Here is a 26,468-nt window from a genome sequence, read left to right as displayed (position 1 = left end):
ACCCAGAAAAAATAAACAGAAAATAAGAGAAAGAACAAAAGGGAAAGAAGAAAAAAGAAAGGAGAGAAAAGAAGAAAATGCAGTCCAGATTTCAACCTCCTCTGATAACGGACTGAAAGAAACTTATGCTTTAGGTTTAAACCCAAGTGTAGTTTAAGGCAAGTTTCTTCCAGCTTAGTGAGATCTCCATCTCCCCCAGTTTGGAATCTAAGCATCTTAGAAACGGGGACTGGTTGAAGACGTCCTATGTTTTGCACCTCTCCTGCGAAGAACACCAGCATGTCAAAGAACTGAGCTCTTCCAACAAGTTAGGGAGGAGAAATAAAGTGATACTTGTATTTCACGTGTGGTTGCTTCAATGGAGAAAAGAGCTGTTAACAAGAAACAATTACACACAGGAACACGAACCACTGAACCCAAGCCCGAACCAAATAAACTCTCTTGTTCCTGCCGTTGAATCAGATTGAAAAGTGAGAATTAAGATGTTACACTGAGACCACAGGGTTGAAAAGATAATGCCAGGTTGGACACAGGGGCTTGGAGCACGCTGCTCTATTGGAAGGTGCCCCTGCCCATGGCAGGGGGCTGGAACTGGGTGAGCCCAGTCTGGGATGCTCTGATAACTCAGTGCAATGAACGATGAAACCCATGACTTGCCTTGTGCCAAGGTGTTAGCAGTTAATGATACTTTTCTTTTCAAGGAAGAACATGTTAGAGCTACAAAGTCTTCCCCCCCCCTCCCCTTCTCTTTGGTATTGGGAAAGCAGTTTGCCTTCTGATACAAAAGTTTAATCCAGGTATGCCCATGCTGTATTTGTGCAACTCCTGACCCTGTTTAGCAAAGCACCTGAAGGGTGGAATTACCAGATTCTGACAGAAGATGATGTCCACCTTTGATTCTGGCCTCTGTGCAGGCTGGAAATGCATTTGTGTGTGAAGTACTTTTTAACCACAGGAATCACAAAGGATTCTCACAGACCTGCAAAGCGGAGGAACACTTATCAGACAAAAAGAAATGATGTATTTCAGTTCAGTGTCATAGCCCTATAGTTCAGGATAAAACTCAGCAAAAGGCATTGGTTTCTCAATGACAGGAATTGGAAGTGGGAGAAGAGAACTGGTCTTCAATTTATCCCATCAACAGACACAGTACAGCATCCCCAAAAGAGAGTTTCTCCTTCAAGCCCTTTTAAGAAGACCTAACAAAGGTAGACACACAACTGGATTGTAGCAGAGAACTTTGCAGCATGTTCCTAAAACACCCTTTGGTGCAGAAACTTCATTCCAGTAACTTAGAAAGGGCTTAAAACCCAACCGGTTTTGCTCTATTTAACTAAAATGTGTGGGTTTTACCTAAAACACAGCAGAGGAAAATTGCTGAAGTCACTGAAACCCTTTAAGCTCTTTCCAAAGGGCAAAAAACATTTTATCTTACCCAAGCTGCCTATTTGTAGAACCAACTCGGGGCCACAGAGCTTCCTTAAGCTAACAGAATACAGACCTATCTTGCAATATAACATGACTTTTGTGCCTTCTGTTTTGTCAGGGGCAACCTTTCGCCATCGATTTCATTTCCTCCTCATGCCTGTGCAAACCAAATCCAGAGAGAACACAAGATTCAAAACGAAGGGGGTATGTCGTGCCTTTGGAATACTCAGCAGTAGGCATTTTGGCATCCAACACTGAGTTCACGTCAGAAGCAGTAAGGAAAATCACCAACCTGCTCTCAAAGCAGTTCTAGAGCTCCACCAAAGCAAACCCCCCTGCTCTGAAAAGCCCCCAGCCTCAATTTGCAGCCTTTTTTCTCTACCTATGGAAAAAATGAAACTGCAAATCTCTCCATTTATTGCTTACACGAGCTGGGTGCGGAGCTGGAGTCACGGCCTGTAATAAACCCACTTGGCAAGGACTTCAAACGTTTGGGAACAGGAACATCATTGCTCTATAGGCTTTTTGTAAACAACCCCCTGCTGGGTTAGAAAGTTGGCCTCTAAAGAGAATAAACCACTTGTTTTGTCCAAAACAAGCCTCATAAACCTCTCAGAAGCTATACATGCACATGGAGAAACAGAAGACGTGCAATAATGCACAAGAGAGCTCATTTCTTCCTGGCTGTAAACTCCCTCTAGTTAGATCAGTCAAAAGTATACAGGGGGAAGCGACCAGAACTTCACTTCCTCATGAAGGAATGTGCTTCCTGAGGACAATCTGGCCGTGATTTTGAAGAATTTATTGGGAAAACCTTCATTTCCACACGTGGTTCCCCTTCTACAGAGACACACAGTCACGAGATACTTGTCAGGCTTGCTTGGATATGTATTTTTCTAGCCTCAATCCATTCCTCACCATTAGGCTTTTCCCTGACCGCACTATTTCCATGCCTGACCTTAGATGGGCAAATGTGGTTTGATGAAGCAGCTGCTAAAAGGACTGGGATATCAGGAGGAGGAATACCTGGCAGGACATCACTGGGTTTGTCAAAACTGATTCGTTTCGGATGGAAAAGGGACAATGTGTGTGGCTGTGTTTCAAAACTGCTTACTGCTTCCGAGGGAAGGGTTACAGTAAGTGCTTTGAAAAACAGTAGGCACAGAGCTAGGAAGTGTCATTTTCTACATGGGAGATTAAAGCATCCACTCAAAACTAGTTCAAACCGTTCAGGACTGCTTCCCAATGCTTGTCATTTTAAACAGGTTTCCTCTGATCCCTGTCCCTTCACCAGAGGGTCTGCAGCAGCAAGAGAAACGCAATGAGCTGCTCTAACTGTGGAAGCAGAGAGAGTTAAAGTGATCTGAATGGGTTGTTCTTCTTTAGAGGTGTCTCACAGCTTCCATGGTGTTCTGACAGGATCTTGGTTTTGTGCAATCAGTCTTAAGTATTGTCGCAGAAGTGAGCATTCAGTCATGACAAATACCGTAACATCTGGTGCAGTTTTCGGTTTAAAGCGTAGCTTACAAAGGAAAAAGGGAAAAATCTCCCCACTTCTCTTTAAAAAAAAAAAAAAAAAAAAAGAATTAAATTAAAATGTACAGGACCAAACACAGGCACTTCCCAAAGAACAAAAATGAAACCAAACCATGACTTATTCAATAGTAATGGATGACAGCTCCTGTTTCGGAGGGTCACCTGCGGCTGCCTCAGCAGTGGCGTTAGTCTTTGGCTGCTCTGGCACATCTTCTTCCTTCTCTGCCAACCCACCCAGAGACCCCAAGGGGAAAGTGCTTTCACAATTCTGAGTTGATGACACCTGTGAAATGACAGGCATTTGGACAGAAGAGTTGCTTTCAAAGCCATGCTCCCCTAGCTCATACTGCCCGAGGGTCTCTTCTTGTTCCTGGTTTAAGTAGTCCGGTACTAGGAAGTCACTAGAAGAGGGGCAAAGGACAGAAGAGAAATGTCATTTCTCACACAAACATCAGAGGCAGCAGTTTATATCACACAAGCTACACAAAGCATTGCACAGAGAACAAGAATATTCATTTCACATTGCCCCGAGACCATCACAGTGACATACTTCACTAAGCACTATACCCTGGTTCCCATTTAAACACACACAGCCTGTATTCAAAGGCATCTACTTCGAATCTGTATTTCCTACGCAGCAACCTCTTCTTATTTAGGTTGTATCACCTTGCTGAGAATGAAAATTAATGTCTGGAACATCCCCTAGCACTGAAAACCTCCTTGGAAATAAGGGAGCACTCAGCTTTTCAAAGGAAAAACAAAACTGAGCTCAGCACCGGCAAAGATGTGCCCTTTGAGATAAGATCCACCCCAGAAAGAGCAGCAGCACTCCCCTCACAGTGCACAAGCAGAAGGGGAGGGTTCTGCCACCTGTAGTAGTGCTTTGTGTTCTTGACTCATACCACATGCAGTTACTTCCCATCCCAGCCCTTTTCTGGACAGCACTTCTGGAACACACTCTTCCTATGGATGCACCCAAAGAAAATCTACCAAACTCCCAGCAGTATCTTCACACGTCAGCACCAGACATGTGAGTTTGCACTTGAGGCAAGTATGTATGCATTACATACACGCACGTTTGCTTTGGTTCCTCCTTGTACTAAACCATCTAAAAGCAGTCCTGTTCTTAAATGACAGCAGCTTTAAATCCCTACTCACTATATTCTAAGCCTCAAACTGAAGGGAGACCTATAGGCCCTAAAATCACATTCTTCAATCTGACTTGCATTTGATGACAACAATCAAGTGCTTTCCACAACCACGGCTCCAGTTTTCGCACAAGCGCTAAGAACGAGAAGTGCGTAAAGCCCCAGCTCCGAAGCACTTGTACTTTTAAGCAACCTTCTGTTGGAAAAACACTGCCTGGCTTTCCTGCTTTGTTTTGCCATTTTTCTCCTGTTACATCACTGCTGACATAACCAAACAGAACAAAATGCTGCAGTGTTTTGTAGGGCGAAAAGCATCGTGTTGAGAAACCACGAGGGACGGTGCCGTCGATGCTGTGACAGTTACATTTGTCTTGCTCTGCTCAAGACTGGCACCAAGCTGCACTCTCCCTATAGGCTTAATAGCTGCAGAATCCATCTTTCTCCAAGTTCCCTCATCCGCTTTTGTGTTTTCCTATCTCAAATTCCAACAGTTATAAACATTTATTTGGATATGGGAACACAGTGCTTGGCTGAACCTCAGAGCCCTTCAGTGAAGTGCCTTTGTGAGTCAGGCCAAGTCTTTTGTGCCCTGCTAAGCAAGAAATGCACAACGGGTCCTGACTATTTCAGACTCTGTTTGTCTAATCATTTAGTAACAGGTCACCTAGAAAATGAAAAAAGAGAAGGCATGGAGTCATGCAACCTTTCCACATCGAGCAAGGGCTTAAAATACAGCAGTAAGTCTATTCCCTATTGAAGTGACCAGGTTTTGAGTAGCAAATCATTCACTGCACTCCACAGACCCTCCAGTGCGTAACGCTCTGGTTGAACACCATCAGCCTGTCCAGAGGTACTACTGAAAAGAGAAATGAAGTAACCCCAGAAGCAGCCTGCGCATCCTTCAGTGCCCTCCTACACAGCTCAGATGCTGTTAAGACAGGAGATACAACAGATAGTGGCTCCAGAATGCTTTGGGGGGCAGCCTGAGGAGAGGCACAGCAGGCTGCCCTGCAAGCAGGAAAAGATGGTTTAAGGAAAAGAAGAGAAAAGCACGTTTCCCTGGTAGGTTTTTGCTGTGCACCTCACCTGCTCTGGAAGTAGTTTGCTAGCTCTGACGCTTCATGGTTCAAGCTCCTCAGGTGAACGATTAAATTCCCAGAGTTGGTGAACATGGCGCCACATGTTTTGCACTCGTAAATCCGAGGCTTGCGGATAATGTGCCGGGAAACCCGCATGTGGTGTTTATATTCCCCGAAGGAAGTGAAAGTGGCACTACATATCTGGCACCGGAAACAGCGTTTACCTTCGTGCTTCAGGCGATGCATCTTGAGCGAGTAAGCGCGGGTGAACTTTTTCCCACAGCGGTCGCACTGAAATGGTTTAATGCCTGCCGAGGAGAGAGCAAAGGAACACTCAGTCACCGCCTGGGAGGAGAGCTCAGGGGTAACATCCTTCCAGATTCCCGATGGGAAGAGGGCAGCCGCTGCGGCCGCGCACGGCAAAGCGCTGCTCTGGGAAGCAACTCACTTAAAAATGGCAGGACCCACAGAATCATGGAATGGTTTGGGTTGGAAAGGACCTAAAAGCTCCATCAGGTTCCAGGGGCACGGGCAGGGACACCTTCCACTAGGGCAGGTTGCTCCAAGCCCCATCCGAGCTGGCTTTGAACGCTGCCAGGGATGGGGCAGCCACAGCTTCTCTCTGCCAACACCTCACCATCCTCACAGGGAAGCATTTCTTCCTTATGTCCAACCTGGATTTCCCCTGGACACATAGAACAGAGCTCCACTTCCTCTGACCCAACTGCCAATGCATTTCAGAGCAGTGTGACCTGTCCCTAACACTCACACTCTTCTTCCCCACAGTTTAACAGGAACAAAAGCCTCCCTGGATTAAACCATGGTTAAAATCCTCAGCCACAGCCAAAAAGTATCTGCTGCAGCAGTCATCTCAAACCACCTTTGAAGTCCTTTGATCTCAGGAGATTCTTGTGCCAGACTGGCTCCCAACAATGCAATTATCAGCCTGCCCTTAATTGCAAGGGGCTTTATTCCTGGCTGCCTCTGGCCTCAGAGAAGTGTTCTGGCAGGGGGACTGTGTGCACAAGGATGCCCCTGTCATGCAGCAGCAATGGTGATAAAAGGGGGAAGGAGCAGCTTTTATGTTGCGTGGGAACCTCTCTGGACAACCATTTTCAGCAGCTCTGCATGACACGCAGCTCTCCAAGACAGTTCATGCCTCTGAAACTCTGTTACGGGTTCATTTTGCACCTATTACAGTAATAAACCCCTTAAACGTGAGAGCTCTGCAACATGGGGCAGTGGCCGAGAGCGTGGAATCACCCCCAACACAACCATTACGACACAAGAAGACTGTATCACCAGAAAGTTCAGATTGAATAAAAACACTGAGCTCCACAAAGTGTGGCAATCCAACCACGAGGCCAAGAATCTGCAATCTGGAGCTCTATTCATAATAGGGCTGTCAAGGAAGGAAAAAGGTTCATTCAAAAGGCTGAATGCGCATCAGCCCAGGCTGTTAATTCCACTCTGCTTTTCCTTATGTTCAAAGCAGGAGCTCAACTATTAATTGGGGCTTTTAGACACAGAAAGCTGTAGTTAAGGTTACACTCAAACTCCTTGTTAAGCACATGAAAACAAGTTAATACACCAGGATATTGTCTTGTGGAGCTAAACCCCGTCATGCTCTTGGACTGTCCAAAGGCATCTATTTCCTCCGACAGCTGGAGGAAAATCTCTTCAGCCATTCTGCTTATGGGAAAACACTGCCAACATCAAACAGATTTGAGGGTTTCTTTTGCATGCTGATTACACTGAAACAGCCATCCAAATCTCTCCTACTTTGCTTACTTGATGGGTTGGCCAAAGATGCTTTGCTGTCTGTCTGTCTGCTGTCAGTTAAGACTTGAGCAGGCAGCTAGGGATAATTTCACAGCTGATATGCCCCCAAAGTTGGGGTTTTTAAGTGTTGAACTCATATTATTATTGCTGGCCTAAACACAGGATGGTTGTTTTGCCTGAAGGAATAATTGCTGACAGTGAAGAAAATCACCTCTTCACAACTGTGGTTGCTCTGCCCCAAAATGCTACAGCATCTGTGCGCAGGTCAGAGTCAAGCTCAAACCAGGAGGTGCTAAACCAAATGCGCCAGTGCAATAACCCTTCCAGGTTCCCTTCATCCACTACAATTTCAATGCTATTGCCAGATAATGCTGACAAGTGAAAAACACCAAGAGTAAAGACATTAGGTGTTCATACTTGGTTAGAAATCAGTATGAATGCAACAATTTGGGGATCAAGACTCTGAGGAGGCGTTCACCCAAACCTTTTGCTACATGTACCATCTGTAGGAGCTAAATTGCTGATCAAACCAAATCAGTTGCCCTGTAAACCCTCCAAAACCTCTGAGATCCAAAGGCATACAACATTCTTCAATGCAAAGACATAAGACAGACAACATACTCTTATGGTTGCAAGTCTCCTCTAGAACACAGCAGAAGATTACAACATGGAAGAGGAAGAACTTCAGTCTACATAATTCCTTTAGGAGAATGAAAAAGCCACGTATACTTCAGTTCATCTCATGGAAATGACTTGTTCTGATGAGTTTCAGGCAAACAGCTTTTCTTCAGTCCACACAAACGCTCGTCATCCATGAGCACAACTATCAGATTTGATGGATCCAAACAAGCATTCAGGGAGACATACCTCTCTCCAATCTCTCTGAAACCGAAATCCTCCAGCACTTGGCAGGGGATTAAAGCAGAACTGCATTATTCCATTCTACTGAGTCTATAAAGTAGTAATTCTTGGAAGGTTTCTTACCTGAGTGGATAAGCATGTGTTGTTTTAAGTTCTGAATGCGAGTGAAGCGGACCCCGCAGGTTGGACACTGAAAAGGTCTGTCTGGACCATTGGGGCTGGGTCTCTCTGTGCTGCTGGTAGAAGGAGCAATGTAGAGTTGGTAGGGATACTGAACGTTCTCCAAACTACAAAGAGAAAAGTCACTCGTTTACAAGCGAGCTAGAGGGAAAAAGAATAAGGGAGTGGAAAGCTGAGCCTTGAACACAGTTGGATGAGAAGAAGAAAAAGGCTGGCACATCACACTGCTCTGGATATCTGCCTCTGACCTGCATCTGAATCCTTACAGTCATCAGCTTCGTACACCAGAGAGCCCTAGAACAGAATCACAGACTGGGCTGGGTTGGGAAGGACCTTAAAGGTCATCCAGTTCCAACCCTGCCACGGGCAGGGAAATAACCTCTGACTTGTGCTCCTTTGAGCACCAGCTGCAAACTGAACTTTAGGCGTGGGCATTTTCTCAAGCATCTCGACCATTTCCCATCAGCAAACAGCCCCTGAGGAGGAATTTCAGGACTGGGAAGCAAAGGGGTATTTTGCAGCTTCAGTGATACGTAGGGATGAAGTTAAAGCTGATTCTGCTTCATTTCCCTCCAAGTTCAATGAATTACATATCTCTAAGTTGAAACTATTCATCTATTGATTAATACTTGCTCCCTGTCTGATTCAATCAGCTCTAAGAGAACAGCTCAAGAATAGCTGCATTTAAATACCAGCACACAAGAAAGGAACAATTTACCTTTCAAAGGAATTTAGCTCAAACTGACTAATTGCTCCTACATAGCCTCGAGCTGCAAAAACTACCCTGGAATAATGCAACTCCTCCGGCAAGGAATTTGCTTCGCTAAAGGGCACAGCGCAGTGAAAACAAATCTGGTTCAAACATAACAGCAAGAGGAGTATGAACTTACCTGGGGTTTCCCTTTCCTGAGCATTAAGGTCGCTATTTTGTGTTGAACTACATTTCAGCTTGCTCCCAGCCTGATGGAAGATCAGATCTCACTGGAGCAGAGAACTGCTCTGAGCCTGAATATCCCACAGCCAAAACAACTCCAGTTTAAGTCTGACTAAACTCTACTGTCTGAAATGGGATGCGTCTCCTGCCGCATATAGTCAGAAAGTCCCCCTAACTAAACAAATCCTTCTGCTGGTCCCCTTCCATCTCCAGCCCAGGTTGCTGGTTTCACGATTAGGCTGAATTTGGGGACTTTTACCACTCACAGGAATGAGACGTGTACTTTGCACAAAGATATTTCCCTGCACAGCAGACACAAAGCCACAGACCAGGCCAGGAGGACAAGAATCACTTCTTTCAATTTGTCTGGAAACGGATGTCAGTACCACTGGGAGAACTGGTATTTGAGTTCTGAGCATGTGATGGGGCTCTGCAGCAAAAGCTCCAGCTGTAAAATATATCTGGAAAGAAAGAGAGCACCAGGTACCTCTCGATACACAGCAGATAAAAGGAGCTTAGTAGCAATCAGCCTGTAAACCCCAGAAGGATTTCTGGTCTCACTTGGAACTGGAATAATATTTGCTCTAAGGAAGAAATCTTCTTGTCCTTCACTTCTTTTTATGCACAGCAGGGTCCAGGGAGCTGTGGGGAAGAGAGATGCTGACAGAACTGTTGATCTTTGCTAAAGGGAATGTTTGCAAGAGGGAAGTTAGAGCTCATATCCTGGGCCTGGCAGAACGCAGCTCACTGCCACTTAGGTGCCTGCAAAAGCCAATTGAGGGCTCCCCAAATGCACTTGGAATAAGTGAAGGGGTTTTAAAAGGAAGGTTCTGATTTGTCTGAGGCACTCCTGTTCCTCTCTGGGAGCAGCTCACTAGAGAAAGGACAGATTTTTACTCAGATGTGGAAATAGCAGCTTGAGTCTCTGGAGCTGCTATGGCTGTATGCTTCCCACTTTACCAATGACAACTCCATCAACAGACTGACAGACAAGTCTGCTACCCAACTTGTCTTAGGAAAGGAAAGGAAAGGAAAGGAAAGGAAAGGAAAGGAAAGGAAAGGAAAGGGGAAAGGAGAGGGGAAAGGAAAGGGGAAAGGAGAGGGGAAAGGAAAGGGGAAAGGAAAGGGGAAAGGAAAGGGGAAAGGAAAGGGGAAAGGAAAGGGGAAAGGAAAAGGGAAAGGAAAAGGGAAAGGAAAGGGGAAAGGAAAGGGGAAAGGAAAAGGGAAAGGAAAGGGGAAAGGGGAAGGGAAAGGGGAAAGAGGAAAGGAAAAGGGAAAGGAAAGGGGAAAGAAAAGACTGCAAAAAGAACCTACAGCATAGAATTCCAGCTGCCCTAAGAGCCTGATGATCAAACAGCCCAAGTGATTTGGGCCCAAGATGGACAACAAGCCCTCATCTGGCACTTGTCAAATCTCATGCAGGCTGGCAAAGGGACAAATCCCTTTGGAAAAGGTTTCCTTGCCCTCAGCTGGGTGGAGAACTCACTATTCCAATTTTCACAGCTATGTGCAATGCAGGGAGCAGAAAGGATTGACTGGCTGTGTATTAAGAACCACTCACAGGCGTACACTGATGTACACACACGTACATCATTCACACTGTGCTGAGATGAGAATGACTTCAGCTTCTCCACAAGAAACAGAAGAGCTACAGGGACAATCCCCTAGAAGAAATGTAGGCTGAAGTTTGCTTTTCTCCTACACAGAAGCTTCCTGAGCTTCTACAATGGGAATCATGAGGCTCTCCAGCTACCAGTGACTGCTGTGACTCTTTCCATCCTCACGCTGCAAGCAGGCTGAAATAGCTACTGGGGACACAACTGTGGACCTTAGCAGAAGGAAGGAACTACCTCTGCAACACAAACATGTTTTCTCTCCCCCCTGCTTCTTTTTCCCCATAAATACTCCATTTTACCTGACTTGCAAATGGGAGACTTGTGGCATTTGACATTTCCTCTCAGAGCTTTTCTGTAAGAGCCAGATAAAGAGATAGGTTGGAAATGTTTTCCCTCTGACACTAAACTATTCCACTCGCAGGCTTGCCTTCTTTTCACCACGAGATTGTATACATACTGAAGTGAACTCTGACAAACGGCAGTGCCAAAATGCTCAGTGAGCGTGAAAGTGTTCTCTAGGTGTAAATAACAATGATTTGAGCTAAGTGGAGGTTCTCATTCTATTGGATCACAGAGACCTTTCATAACTGAGCCTCTGCAGCTCCTGTTTAAATGCAGCCTTTTGAAACACGGACTGTTAAGCCAGGCAAGGCTGAATTACAGATGTGTTAGAACAATGCATTATACTCCAAATGTGGAATATCAGAGACAGCCTTTGCTGGGAAACAGGAGTTTTCATACTTCACAGATTGCTGTGTGCCTATTATTACACGGAACACTGATTCAGGAGGAGGATCAATTCCTAATGTGCACATTTAACACAGAAACTCAAGAGAGAAGCAATCTTCAGTGTTTAAATACTTACAATTGTCTCCACAGTGCTAAGGATGTTAACAGTGGAACAGCTTTAGATGGCCTCATCTTTTGCTTTGGTTTATGAAAAGAAATATAATCCATCCTGACTAAAAAATACACTTTTCCATATGGATTTGCATCATCCACCCACAACTGACTGGGACGTTCTGAGAATCCCTATTAATAAAACGACGTACAACCTGCCCTTCATTCAAACGGATTCATGCAGTAAGGAAGGTCTTGGCACTTTCACCTGAGTTTCTAAAATGAATCATTAGGTCTAGAGTCTGAACTTCCCATAAATTCCCACTTTTTTATTACAAAATTCCCGTATGACTTCCCTTGTTGTACAAATTCTATGTGAATTCCAGTCAGTTTTGCTGATGCTTCTGTTATTTTCAAACCTGGGCAAATATTCTTTCCTCTTCTGCATGGAAGAGACTTGTAGTGGGAATTTTCAGTGTTTTTAAAGGATTTTATGTATCTGGGATCTGTGCTGACGTGATGCAATTTCCTAGGAAATGTCTGAAATAATCCAGTGCTGAAAACACGTATTCCACTTGACTTTAGAGCTATAGCTTTCACAATGTGGATTAGCTCTAATGCCAACATGTGCTCCTGCTGTCAATTCAAATCCTAAGTGCTGGGTATTGGTTTTGTACTGTGGTTTGTTAGCAGATAGATTAAATCTTCTATTTTCCTTTCACATTTAATCCTGCAATGGGACAGGTTTCGGATGGAAATGGCAGGGAAGATTTTATGAGCTAGGAAAATGCAGCTCTTGATGCTTCTCTCTACAGGGAGGTTTACTTGATGCCTCCCAAAGGTTCCCACTTCTTCCTCAGCCCCACATGGCTCACAAAACACTATTTAAAGCTAGTTTGTTGCTTAGAAAGGGGGTAATTAACTATAGGCCATCCCACCAAAGCAAAGAAATCCATTCAAAGTGGTGGTGCGCAGCCTTGTGTGATGCTTGCAGGTACACTGGCTGTAAGAGAACTACACCTCGGACCAAACAGACCCATTTCAGTTTGGTTTCCTCTGCCAGCCTTCCCTTATAAGGGATTCCCTTTATAAATCACTCATCCCAGCCCAGCCAAAGCCTGCTAAATATTTACACCAAGTGACACACAGCACCGTGGTGAGAAGCTACATGCAGAAAGCTTGGGGGAGAAGATTTAAGGCTGTTCTGTCTCTTGTGTGGTTTATGGCAATAGCAAAGTCTGGTGAAGCCAGGACCAGGGACTTGGTTTTGCAGCTTTATGTCAGCTGTAGCATCCATGCAACTACCACACTTGTTTCACAGTGAAGATTTTGCTTTACTCTATTAATAAAGGGAAAACATGATGATCTTTCTTCACAGGAAATGAAAAGCAACAAGTAAGCAAATCCTTTCATCACCTCCATTCTTCTACAGCACCTGAACCTTCAGGCACTGACTGTACTTTGATCACCGCCGAGAAGTAGATGTAGAACAACTAAACAGAGTGGGATTAAGGCTGGAGAGGGTAATTATACAGCACAGCAGAACAGTCTGCACACCACACTGGTACATACCGATCATCATCATCTGCGTGAGCGTTCGTGCCAGAGGTACTTTGGAGTGTGGGTAGTCCCTCCGTGACGCCCTCATCTATTGAGCCTAGGCAAAGAAAAGAGATGGATTCAACGCAAGGAAGTGTTCAAAAAGGGTCAGAGGGGCAGGTGAATACACATTTGTTTTCCCAAATGGTGTAAGATCCTAAAATTGTCCTGGAAAATCATTTAGGAAACCCAGAGGCAACATGTTCCAAAGGCACTCCTCCGCACAGATTATATAGGACATGGACAACTCAAAGGGCAAATATTTGGCACACCTAGAACAGAAGCTATGTTAAACAGAGCCAGAGTTTTCCAAACACATCCAGTGCTAGCACTGTAAAGCAGGAATTTCATCAGTATTCAAGGCTTCTTGTGCAATAAAGTTCAATCCTGTTACACTACAGTGTGTTCCAGACCTTCCATACGTATATCTGTTGATAATGCCTTCATTTATTGGTAAGATGCTTAAGAGAGAAAGAGCCCCATGAGACATTAGAAATGCAACACAAAAGAGACCAAACATCTGTTTGTAAGAGAAATGTACACACAAAACCATTCCAGGGCTTTGCTCAGGGCACCAACAGTCAAGCAAAGGCAGCTCAAGTGGGTTTTGGAAATGGAATCTAAGGTAAATGCAGCACTAAACCAAAACTACCTCATTACCTGAAGAGGCTGTGGCTCAGATGGGCCTCCCTCTGGTGCTGAACCCTTGCTTAGGTGTATCAAGCAAGGTTGGTTTGGCCTGATGCCACCACAACAGGGAGGGAAGTTGGCAGTACAGTGCTAAAACAATGCTGAGAACTGCTACCCACCCCTGCAATCATACCCCTTAAGTAGAAGAATACCCTGGGCTGCATCAAAAGCAGTGTGACCAGCAGGTTGAAGGAGGTGATCCTGACCCTCTGCTCTGGTGAGACCCCACTTGCAGCAGTGAGTGCAGGTCTGGTGTCCTCAGCATCAGAAGGACATGGAGCTGCTGGAGCAAGGGCAGAGGAGGCCACGGGGATGGCTCAGGGGCTGGAGCACCTCCTGTATGGAGCCAGGCTGAGAACATTGGGGCTGTTCAGGCTGGAGAAGAGAAGCTGCATGGAGACCTCAGAGCAGCTTCCAGTGTCCGAAGGGGGCTACAAGGATGCTGGAGAGGGGCTCTGCATCAGGGACTGTAGGGATAGGACAAGGGGTGATGGGTTCAAACTGAAACAGAAGTTCAGGTTAGAGATAAGGCAGAAGTTCTTCCCTGTGAGGGTGCTGAGGCGCTGGCACAGGGTGCCCAGAGAAGTGGTGCAGACTCCCAAAGAGCTGTCCCTCTAAAGGACAGTGTGTTCTATGAAACCTTCCTGAAGTGAACTATCATTGCCCTTACGTGATGGGCTGGTGATAGGAGGAAACTGCATCTCTGGCACAGATTTCTACTCAGAATAACACCAGCAGCATCAAAATGTTTAATTCTGGAGTGAGCTAACAAACTGTATTTGGGGAATTCAGCACCATTGCAAACTGTAACATTACAAAAGCCAATCCCATTCTGCTTTATCCTTCTTGCTCTTGCAATACTTCACTGAAAAACACACCAAATTGCTCTTAGGATTAATTTCATGCCTTCCCTTCTCAAATGGAAACAGTGTTAATGAGTTAGGAAAATCTCTTCTCAGACATATCTATTGTTGTAACCACAATGACTTATTTATCAGGGCCTCGCTTCATGTCTCCTTCCATCTTAGGAAGTGCTTCCAAACAGAATAAATTGCAAATGAACAATCCTTGAAATGGCCCAAATTGTGAATAAGAGCTTTTTGCACCATCAGAAGGAGAGGCAGGAATGCTTTTCTAAATGCACTATAAAACACTGAGATAAATATATGCAATTATAGGAGGAAAATATGTTCAGGGAAGAGAAAGCTGTACTTGAATGTATCTTGCTGCCTGCATTTACTGTTCTTCTATTGCTGCATAAGGAAATACATCTTTGGGAGGTAAAAAGTGCTTTCTAGCTACATCATATATCAGGTACATAAGAACTGTGCTAATAAGTAAGAGCCTTGTTCCTCTTTGTAGCTAAATGTGAATAAAAGCTATGCTGAGGATGGTTAACAGTGTTATGCAGAGACCATTAAATATGAATTCAAACAAAGACAAAGACAAAACCAGATTTGGACTTCGGAGACTTTGGCCCAACACATTTCTTCTCTCTGCAGCCATTCTAAAGGAGAACATGGTGTAATAACATGCTCAACAGCAGATTTAGGTTTAGACATTATCATCACTACAGCCAAGATCCTTTGCCCTGTGCCACACAAGTGGTCAGGTATGTGACCATGGTGGTATAAAATCTACAGTCACAGAAACACAGAACCCCAGACTGGTTTGTGTTGGAAGGGACCTTAAAGCTCATCCAATTCCATGGCCATGGGCAAGGATGTCTTCCACTAGAGCAGCTTGCTCCAAGCCCCTGTGTCCAACCTGGCCTTGAACACTGCCAGGGATGGGGCAGCCACAGCTTCTCTGGGCACCCTGTGCCAGTGCCTCTCCAGGCTGAACAGCCCCAATGTTCTCAGCCTGGCTCCATATGGGAAGTGCTCCAGCCCTTGCTCATCCTCGTGGCCTCCCCTGGACTTGCTCCAGCAGCTCCATGTCCTTCTGACGCTGGGGACACCAGAACTGCACACGGTGCTGCAAGCGGGGTCTCACCAGAGCAGAACAGGAAAAAGGAGATGGAAAACTATCCCAAAGAACATGTGCCCTCAAAACAGACCCCTGTTGAGCTCAGATGTGATGTGCAGAGTCACCTGTCAACTGAAATCATCTCAGGCCCTTCCGAAGTTCCAGCTCTAAGGAGTTAAAACCTATTCTTGACCAAGGACCACTTTTCCTGGAGACTTCCCAGCAGAGTTTTTAATCTATGTACTATTTTGGCAACCTACTTCAAGAGTTATATTTAAACTGATATTAAGTTTGCTTGGCAGAAAGAAAGAGCCTTATCTCCAGCAAATAAACCATTTTCCATCTAAAATACCAACACGTGAGCTATACAAACTGAGGAACAAACCCAACACCATAAAGTCTTGAATGGAAAATACATGCATTACTTTTTAGTGACTAGAGTAGTTTACCAACACTGATTCTATATTGCAGCCCTGCAATAGTCACTCTGATGGGTTTAGTTCCTTTAGAACAGGCCCAGTGTTATGCTGACCAAACTAAACATATAATAACATAGGCTGTATTTATGTGTTTTGTTGTCATTTATTTACCTAACTGAAGCAGCCTTTCATGTATACATTATTCAAATGAAGCAGGCTAGTGTATGTGCCATTCTTGCCCTCTTCAAACAAACCAGGCTTCATTAAACATCTCAGAGCAAACAAACTACCCAGCACAGGTCAAGCCACTGAACTGAAAGCAAAAGAGCTGATTTGGGCCAAATCTGGGTAATTAAACTAGAAATAGTGCAAAACCTCTGACTTCCTAAAAGCCATTCAATGCATTCTGTGCAGAGAGGAAAGGAAGGGGCTGTTACAGTATCCTTGAAGTATTAGCTATTAATACACAGCTGGAAGAACCCAAAACTGGCTTCAAATTGTCTTTCATGGAAAAAAAGAAGGTTTCTCTCAGCAGTTGGCAGTATTTGAAGATGCAACTTGAGACCCAAATCCCACAGAAATGGAAAGATTCTCAGTATTAAGACTGTGGTTTTGCTTCTGTCTGGGGCATTAAGATGACAGTGTTCCATCACTCACTCTGCAGATCTTCTTACAAAGGCGCTCGCTGTCATGCTTAGACCAGATTTCATGTCCCATTCTATCCCTCTGTGGCTACACCCACAAGTCTCTCAGATTTGGTGCAGCAGCTCAGTTGAGATCATGCCTTTTAGAATCCCAGCCTGGTTTGAGTTGGAAGGGTCCTTGAAGCTCATCCAGTTCCAACCCCCTGCCATGGGCAGGGACACCTTCCACTAGAGCAGCTTGCTCCATGCCCCGTCCTTGAACACTGCCAGGGATGGGGCAGCCACAACTTCTCTGGGCGCCCAGTTTACAGTAAAGAACTTCTTCCCTACATCTAACCTAAATCTCTCCTGTTGAAGTTTAAACCCATCACCCCTTGTCCTATTGCTACAGTCCCCAGTTTGATACTAATAAAACCAGAATCATTTTCCCCAGTTGACCAACTAGAGGCAAAAAGGGGTTCCCCATCTCTACTGAATAAGATCTCTCAACAGGCTTCCCTTTCATAGTTGCCTTTTGCAAAGTTGAAGAGCTCCAAATCCCATCCCCACATCAGGGTTTATATGTAACATTTCATAAAACAGGGAAAAAAACAGGCAGTTTCCCAAATGTAAAGCAGGAAAAAAAATACAAAGCAGTGTTATTAAGTGCACATATGCCTATTTGTACACGTGTCTAACCCCAGAGATGCTCATACCTATAGAGGAAGACTGTGGGCTGATCAGAAGATCCTCCTGCACTTGTTCACTTCCTGGGACTGTCTGTTGATCGCTTAGGGAGCTCTGGGATGCGCTAACAGGCTGTGATACTTCCTCATGAACCTCCTCATCACTTAACCTTTCCACTTTGACACGCACGTCTTCCTCAATGACCAGGGGAGAACTGGCTTTTGTGCTCTCACAAGTCACATAATCTGTAATTCTCCTGTTGGCCTCGGAGGGCCCAGGCATTTCCAAAGTCCTCGAGTTCTCCGCCTGCTTCACCTTCTCAGACTGGAGTCTTCGATCAATTCCAAAAGGAAAAGTCCAGGGGAAAGCTAGGGATGAGTCCACGGGCTGATTTCTGGACTCTGGGTAAGAAGTTGAAGGATTCAGCACTTGGGGGGAACTTGTTTGTGTGTTACACTTAATGGGGCTCTCTGGTGACATCACGATGTAGCTTTTGCGCTTCCTCCGCGACTCGCGGCACACGGGGATGGTCCTTTCCACCACGCTACACTCGGAGGACACAGGAGAAAGGCTGCCATCCCGAGAGGTGAAATTGCAGTTTGCACTGCTCTCCTGCCCTGCATCCAGCACCTTCTCCTGCTGGCTGTTGGGAGTATTCCAGAGAATGCTGGACTTCATGAACTCGGAGCACGTGCTAGCCACGCTGAACATCTGCATGTAGCTGGCTGCAGCCAACACGTCGATGATGTTCTCCGTGTTAATAGACAGCGTTGCTGTGTAAGCATATTCCAGGAGAGGGATAAATCCAGTCACCGTCACGTGGTGCAGGTCTAACACGCTCTTGCTCTCATCTTCTGCTTGGCCAACGAGCTTGGAGCGGAAGAAATCACTGCAGGCTGCCAAAACCACCTTGTGAGCCCGGAAGATCTTGTCCTGGACGCGGATGGTGATGTCGCAGAAGTGGCCGTCGTTGCGGAGCATGTTGAGCTTGCCCAGCATCTCCTGGCTGTGCGCAGGGGAGTTGTGAGTGAAGGTTTTCACACCCATCTTTCCACCGCTCTGCTAGAGTTCTTGCCACATACGAGAGACCACGGGTATCCTGGAACAAAGAGGAGAGGCGTCATTTTCATCTCTGAAAGCACAAGGGCCTTCAGGATGATAAGAACCCACGAAGAAAATCCAGGCAAACCCACTCAGGTCAGCGTTTTCTAGGATCCACACATTGTGCAATGGAATATCTCTACGGAAATGCAACGACACACGTGTCATTTCCAAAACCACAGAGCAAATTCACCCATTTTAGCTTTGCAGTTTATCATAGAATTAACCAGGGAAAGACCTTTAAGGTCATCGACTCTAACCATCGCCCCACTAATAGCATCCTTCACATTTCTGCTACTGCCTGCTGAAAACACAGTTTAAGGAAACAAAAAATACTAAAAAAGCCTTTCTGAAGCTATCAGCTGAGTAAAAAAAAACCCTGTATTTTTATTTTCTGGGCCCAGGAATGGTTCTTAAACGTGACAGATTTTGCTGAATGATTCCTTCAAGTGGAAAAGACATTAGGCTGGGTGCATTTCCAAGCATGCAGGAGCAGGCAAAGCTCCCAGAGAAGGTATTTCATAGCAGAAGAGCTTTAGAGAAACTACAGCATGAATCTGCTGAGGGCAGAGTTCAAGCTGGTAAACATAAAACAACAGTTGCCAGGAGCTCTGCTTTGCTGCTGTAGTGCAGGTACTGGTTGCCTAAAGCCGCTTTTATTAACTGGTTCTGGACTAGGATGAGAAGTTATTGAACATTCCTTCCACAACACACTGGGTTATAAGCCTCCAAGGGAAGTTGAAATCAAATACACACAAATTGATTTGATATATGTGATGAATAAGACAAGGAGGGCAACTGCTTTCTCCTGAAAAATACATAACTGCCTTCTTGCGGGAGCAAACATGCTTTGTGTGCTGAAGAACGAGTGTGCACCTCACACTGTCTGCAAGTTTGAAGGCTGCTGCAGCAGCGTCTGAGAGCTAAATGTCTCTGATTTGAGGAGGATGAAGCTGATCCACAGCTCCCTCCCTCTGCAACACGGTGCCAAGCTCTGTCCAGACATGCCCTGCCCCTGCCTGGAACCTCTGCTGTCACCAAGGCTGTCTCTACTTGCGGAAAGCAGAGCATCTCCCAACAAGGAGAACCAGCTCCTGGGTCTCCTCCAGTTATTTCTGGCTTATTTCCCTGTAAAGGAAACAAAAGCCATCAGGTTTCACCTTCTTAAGCCCCCTGCCAAGCTGCCATGAGGCGTCTCCTGTGCTCCACATGACTCCCACAACTAACATGCTAGAGAAATACCATCTCAGGAAAGCTGCTGGTTAAACATCAGCAACAGAGTTGGACGTGATTATATCCAGGAGGCAGCCAACTGCTTCACATCATCCTTCTCCTTTCCCTTACACGTACACAGGCACACACCACGCTTGCAAATGGAGCTTCACAGATACAAAGAGCACTGTAAGTTTGGAACAACTCACCCAAATCTCTCCAGTCTTAGCTCACATTTAAATGGCAGCTGTCAGAGTCTACCCTTGTTCTACAGACATCACTTGGCTGCTTCTGGTTCCTATGATTTCACTTTTGATACTGCAAACCCTTTCAGAGGAAAAACATCTCTTGAAGAGAACAGATTAACCAGGAGTTAATATATGTAAAGTCTGAGTGAAACTGTAAGGGCCCATTTGGATTTAAAATGCACTTTCAGACTCCTGCAGAGGAACAAGTTAAGAGCAAGCAAAACACTTCCCTTTGGTGAAAGAAAACATATCAACCTCAAGAGGCAGCTGAAGATCCAGCCTGCTTGTTCTGCAGCATGAATCAAATGAAAAGCGTATTTCATTGATCTCAGAGCAAAACCCTATGGTAAAATCTTAAACAGAATATTCCAAACTGGCCTTGGGATACCCCTCCTTCTGAATTCCCAGTTGCTGCAGCAGCTTCTTGGCGCATCAGAAGTGCAGAGAACTTCTGTTAGCAACCAGCTACAAAAAGAATAATACATTTGCAAGGATTATCTGTATATCTGGTACTTAGATCTAGTACCAACACCTAGTTATAAACAAGGAGAAAAGCCTATGCTTGTAAGTCTTATATGCCCAGAAGACAAACCCATCTTCCTTCTCTCTCCATCTGAATGAGTAATGCTCATCCTTCTAAGTGTGACAGCTCTATTCTGCTACCCTGCTCTGAACCATCCCTTGTTTTGCTTCCTTCCTGCCCCCCTCTCCTGGCTTCCTTTCCCCTTCTTTCATCTTTTTGCTTCCTTGCCCTTGATCTGGTTACAGAATTTAACATAAAGTAGCAGATGTCAGTGATGTGCAATAAATGCATGTAGATTTATTACAGGAGCAGTGAGCCTGCCACCAATGTGGGACATGGCTCTGTACAGCCACTTCTGTACAACAGCCTTCCCCTCACTGCACTGACACCATTCAAACAAGGGGCTCCTACAGAGGTTTTAGTGAGGTCCTAAGAACATCCAGTGGTTTTAGAAGGTGATTTCAACAATATGGACGCATTTCCCACATGGAAAGATGAGCCTGCTAAAGCTCAGGCAGGTTATAAAATGGTTCAATTCTCCTTGTTAATCTTTAAGGGCACTTTTACAGCTGTGCTAAGTCACAGTGACCAAAGAGGGTAAAGGGCTGGAACGTTCCAACTTCACCTCGAGTCCAGCACCTCTGGATCATCACCAGTCTGAACTGATGTTGTCACGTCTCATTACCAGTTATGAGCTAGTCTGTGACAGCAGCTCTTAAGACTGTAAGATACAGGGTGAAACAGGAGTGGTTAGAGAACCATAAACCAGAACCAAATATACACAGTAGCTTGGGGTGTGGAGACCAAGGTGCACACTAAGTGATAAACGGGTTGGAGCTGGAAAGGCTGCTCCTCTTCGAGTCACAAACCATCAGTGATTCCCTAAGCAGGGACTGGGGTTGGGATCAAACTTGCTTTCCCTTCCCAGCTACTGGAAGCATGCTCCTCCTTGCACAGTCCCCACACACACACTTATATGCAACTCATCAGAACAGTTCAAGGTAACTCAGCTCATTCTTCCTGGGTTTGAGTCATGGTCCCTATGACAATCTTGGGGTTTTCCTTTGGGAGAGCCAGTGAATCAAACTCCCAGAGCTGTTTCTCACTCAGCTATAACCATTTTACATCAGAAGTGAGGGATTTTTTTAGCATCACAAAACTGCCACCACACAACACTCACTTTTCTGAATACTAAACCCAACACTCTTCAGACACGTAAATACCCCATTGGCTTTAGTGCCCAGAGAGCTTAGGGAACTCCCACCCTCATGCTCACCAATCCCTGAGCTGTGAAGCCATGGTGTAAATCACATCACCAACCATCTTTTTTAACCCAGGCCAGTCACTGGGCACTGGTTACAGCACCCATCAGGGCGCTGATGCACTGGAACACCCAGAGAAGCTGTGGCTGCCCCATCCCTGGCAGTGTTCAAGGCCAGGTTGGACACAGGAGCTCGGAGCAAGCTGCTCTACTGGAAGGTGTCCCTGCCCATGGCAAGGCTTGGAACTGGATGAGCTTTAAGGTCCCTTCCAACCCAAACCAGTCTGGGATTCTATGAAACAACAGCAGCAGCCTGGGCACAGGCAAATATTCCATAGGGATAAATGTATGACTTTATTAGCTGGCCTAATAAAAGGTCTGATCTCACACTACAGATCTTGCCTGGTTTCACTTGCTACAACTGCTGCTGGGAGCTGCGCCACGCTGTTCTCTCTTCAAAAGACTCAGCAGCGCCTTCTAAACTCTGTTTAAAGCCATGTTTTCAGTCAGGTCAGCAAACCTGGTTTGAACTCAGCCCCCCACTGCCAAGCCTGACAGGAGGGTTTGGGGATTGACGAAGAAGAGAAGGCAAACAGGAGGTTTCTGGGCTCAAAATGACGTCAATGTGCAGTGTGCGCTTTGGTGGGGTGGCATGTGAGGAATGCAAACCTGTAACCTTTAACTGCAGTGGGTGGCTGGCCCAGGGAAATGAAGCATCCAGATAAGCATGCAGGGTTTCAGCACTTCAACTTCCTCTAGGACAATGTGCTTCCCACTGCAAGTGTACAAAGGAGCTTGTGTCACCTTAGGGTAAAACCTGAAGTAGATGCAGAGCTGCAGTCTATATAGGAGGCTGAGGTGATATTACACAGGAGAGCATTCAGTACTGAGGCTGGGCTGGGTCTGTTGGTTTGGGAACCAGTGCTCCAAGGCACTGAACTTGCTTCCATGGTACCTTCCCTCCAAGCTTTTCCAAAGAGGACAATTTTCAGGCATTTTCTGCTTTAAGGGGTTTAAGGAGGGGGGGGTTGCTCTTGGACAGCCCTCCAAGAAGGCTTCTGTCTGCCCAGCAAAGAATCACTGGGAAGTAACTGGAGAACTGCACTTGGGAGCTGCAGTGGAAGAGCAATTTCATGTAGCAAGCTGAGGACTGGGAATGCTGCAATCCATCTATTTCTTGTGAGCAGCAATATTCCCCTTCACAGCAGAAGTCACATAAATGTGTGTGGTGTGCCATTCCCATGTACTCCAGAAGTTCTGCACTGGATAAGGCCATTTATTTTGTTAAAACTGGGGATCTGGCACTTCCCATCTGACAGAGCTTTTGAGGCTGCTGACTGCATCTACCAGTAGTGGCACTTGCAAAAAGCATTTAACCTCTTTGTACCCAGGCCTCTGTTTCATATTCCCAGCAGCACACCTCTTAAATTGCCCCAAAACTAAACCCTATGATAACAGAAAGCAGAAGTTTTAACTAATATGCCATGAGAGAAAGGAAGATGTGTGAGGGCATGGCCAAGTCCTAGGATGCAGCTACACCACTCACATTAGCACTGCAACCCAAAACATCAATCTTTAATGTGGACAGGAAAAGAGTGACTCAGATGATGGAAAAGGGAATTGACATGATGCAAATCTGGAAGGTGGAGTCGAAGCTCAGAGCTGGTGAAAGCACTGAGACAAGTAGTGGGGTGCCAAAACCAGCAATTCACTTTACCAGATGCTTTTATTGTCAATGGAGATGGTCAGCTGCAACAGGAAGGAGAAAATATTCACATATACATTAGAAAGGAAGGTTCAGGGCAAATTCTGCAGACTTATTTCCCCTCACATAAGAGTACTGACTATCTTGTACTCCTTTTCAGCTGTGTGTTGAATACAGAGGGAGCTGATACCCCCCCCTCTTTGAGATGCCACTTATCACCCCTGCAGTACATTAATCATCTATTCTGGCTTTCTGTTTTAACTCTAACCAGCATCAAGGTGTAAGCTTTTGGTCCGAAACGAACCTGAACGTACCAAACTCGAGCTCTCCACATGCTGGAACATGTCAGCTGCTCAGTGGTGAGGAGAAGTGGTATGCACCAGGTATGAGGTGCATAAAGAAAGAGCGCCAATTCCTGTGCAAACTCCTGAAAACAGTTACACAAAAATGACAAATATCTGCTCAGTTTTTGGCAGGATGAGCCCAGGGCCTGCTCAGGAAATAATCCTCATGCATCACCTCGAAGTGGGGTCCCAAGGTTTGAGTGAATAGTGTGCTTCTGGCTCTCCCAAACTTCAGCAGCACGTCCCTCAACTGCCACTTGCCTTCCTGGTACACAGGGTGAGAGACACATCCACCCTCTTGACTCAGAGCTGACCTGAGCAGAACTGAAGGGGCCTGTGCAAGAGGCCAAAGCAGCTTGTTAGAAACCCATACTACCAAATCCCCACTGGGAGGATGGCAAAGGTGCTGTCCTTGCAATCCACTTCTGCGCGTGCCTGTTACTTGATTTCATAGAACCACAGAATCCCAGACTGGTTTGGGTTCGAAGGGACCTTAAATCTCACCCCCTTGAACACTGCCAGGGATGGGGCAGCCACAGCTTCTCTGGGCACCCTGTGCCAGCGCCTCAGCACCCTCACAGGGAAGAGCTTCTGCCTAAGAGCTCATCTCAGTCTCCCCTCTGGCAGCTACTGCATGTCTACTACATTTATTTTAGGATATTAAAACCAACCCAAACCATACCACAGAGCTGCTGAACTGTGAGACCATCAGAAAGACAGACTTGTAAACCATGAGTTAATCCATCACTGTTTTTCAGGAGCTGTTGTTTCACACACCTAATGTGAAGCTCAATGTGTCTTAGGGATTTTTGGGCTGTTTTCCTGATTAGTCATTTGCATGGAAATGAAGATGTAAGAATTCAGCAGTCGTGTTCTGACAGCGTGGCAGGAGGTATTAAAGAGAGCCTGGCAATATTACAGCATGAAGAGGAGCTTATGTTGGAGCCCAGCACACAGTAGAGGATGGATATTTGTGCCCCCAAACCAAACTGGATCCACCAACCTGCCAGAACGCCCCAGTGATGGAACAGAACAAGACATAGCACTCAACTATCTGGGTCAACACATCTTCCAGCATGTCCTGTGTCTGTTTGAAATCCCCAAACATGTCCTGGAACTCAGAAACCAGCTCTTCCAACCCCTGCATCTGGCCGAATGCAGAGGTCATCTGCCTGAGTGTAACAGATTACAGATGCCAAGGCCACATGCAGTAACTGCACCAGCAGCCACATCCTTGCAGCAGACTCTTGTGCAGCTCTGGCTTGTCATTTCCTCATCAAAGTGACACGTCTAGATTTATTCTTGTCCTGTTTATATGGTCAACAGATGCGACTGAACTCATAGTGGCAAGAGAATTGAATCCTAATGTAAACCTTTCTTTCTAACTTCAGTTGCAGGAGCTGTCTTAGAGCTGGAATTCAAGCCATACACAGTGAAATCTAACCTGCTAAATGGTCACGCTGGCTCCTGGGCAGCACCAATAGTCTGCACAGTGTTGGAAACAGCCGTGGCCAACAGCAGGCCCTGCTGAGTGATGGGAGAAGCTGAGAGCTGACAACAGCTTGTGCCCCAAAATGCTTGGGAACCACTGGCAGACAACAGAGAGCTCTGTCTGAAGGCACGGAGTGTGCTAGATGAATCCAGCCAGAAGATTAAAGCATAGCTACAACACCCAACCTAGATAAAGCTTGCAGATTAAGATCACGCTGTAGGCATGTAAAACATGTTACCACTCCTTTCATTAGGAGTCAACCTAAAGCTGTTTCTTTCCATCACTCTGCTGTGATTATGACCAAGCTTTCAGTTTCAAGGTGTTGGTGTACCAGGAGAAGAAGCAGGAGTGTTCAAAGATTGTCTCCTTTTGTGGTAGGCACCTGCCAGTAAGCTTGGCAACATCAACGCTGTTATTTCCATCACTCAAATATTTAGTGCAGGAGCTCTGACTGTTTAGAAATATAGCTGTTTTGATCTCTCCAAGATAGATGATTATAGGTGTTGGTATACAAGTGCAGCAATGTGGCTAAATGAAAACAAGCTAAAGAAAAGAGGAAGAAAACAAACAGACAACGGGACAGCACCTGTGTTTACTGAGCATTAAGGGTGTAAAGCTGCCTGGAGAATGCATTTTCGAGGGAAGAAAAAGCAATGCCACCTACGATGAGAACTTCATTACAGTGTTTGAGTAACATGGCATCAGTTATTAGTGAAAACAAGGAGATGAACAGACAAAGTGAAGCTAAGGAGCTGGCTGAAAAGAAGTCATTCGTGTACTTGAAATAATCTGAAGCATTTACCTCCCAAGTGCCATGAGGACTTGTCTTAGCCATGATCTCCCAATGCTTCCGGAGAGACACTGGCTCAGAAAATGCTGATGGAAAGGTTAAGATGTATTGTCAGCACAACGCAGAGACAAATGACTGAGAACTGCAGGCCTAGGAACAGAATGAAATTCATGGGAAATCCAAGAGTATGGAATTAAAGCCTCAATATTATACATTAGGGAGCAAATAACGGACTTGGGCTAGAACCTGGAAGCTAAATGAGTTAAAAGGGACTTTGGAGCAAGATCTCCACATGATTAAATTCAAACTGAAAGGCCCACAGACAACCCAACTATTTGAACACCCCATGCTTTGGTCAGGGATTTGTCAACATTCATTTTAACCTCCTGAAAGGCTCCCAAG

The 26,468-nt window shown here is 45.5% G+C and overlaps 1 protein-coding gene across 6 annotated transcripts; it reads right to left on the bottom strand.

The window, feature by feature from the left end:
• Window positions 1-604: 604 nt before the first annotated feature.
• ZBTB44 (zinc finger and BTB domain containing 44) lies at window positions 605-26,184 on the bottom strand. 6 transcript variants are annotated; one of them, XM_062619930.1, is made up of 6 exons: window positions 26,079-26,184; window positions 17,420-18,489; window positions 12,977-13,061; window positions 7,958-8,121; window positions 5,199-5,499; window positions 1,823-3,365 (listed from the first exon to the last, which is right to left on the bottom strand). In XM_062619930.1, the coding sequence occupies exons 2-6, from the start codon at window positions 18,435-18,437 to the stop codon at window positions 3,083-3,085; spliced, it is 1,851 nt and encodes a 616-aa protein (XP_062475914.1). In that variant the 5' UTR covers window positions 18,438-18,489; window positions 26,079-26,184; the 3' UTR covers window positions 1,823-3,082. The 6 variants fall into 6 exon arrangements, with proteins under 6 accessions (XP_062475917.1, XP_062475914.1, XP_062475915.1 ...); XM_062619933.1 differs by lacking the exons at window positions 1,823-3,365; window positions 26,079-26,184 and adding an exon at window positions 605-979 and having other exon boundaries at window positions 17,420-18,683; XM_062619931.1 differs by lacking the exon at window positions 26,079-26,184 and having other exon boundaries at window positions 7,958-8,070; window positions 17,420-18,683.
• Between the last annotated feature and the right edge of the window lie 284 nt (window positions 26,185-26,468).

Source organism: Pezoporus occidentalis, unplaced genomic scaffold (assembly GCF_034315485.1).
Source record: "Pezoporus occidentalis ecotype Australia unplaced genomic scaffold, CSIRO_AGI_Poc_V1 ctg216, whole genome shotgun sequence".
NCBI lineage: Eukaryota > Metazoa > Chordata > Aves > Psittaciformes > Psittacidae > Pezoporus > Pezoporus occidentalis.
The sequence above is the reverse complement of the archived record's forward strand: the minus strand, read 5'-3'. Positions and strand labels throughout refer to the sequence as shown.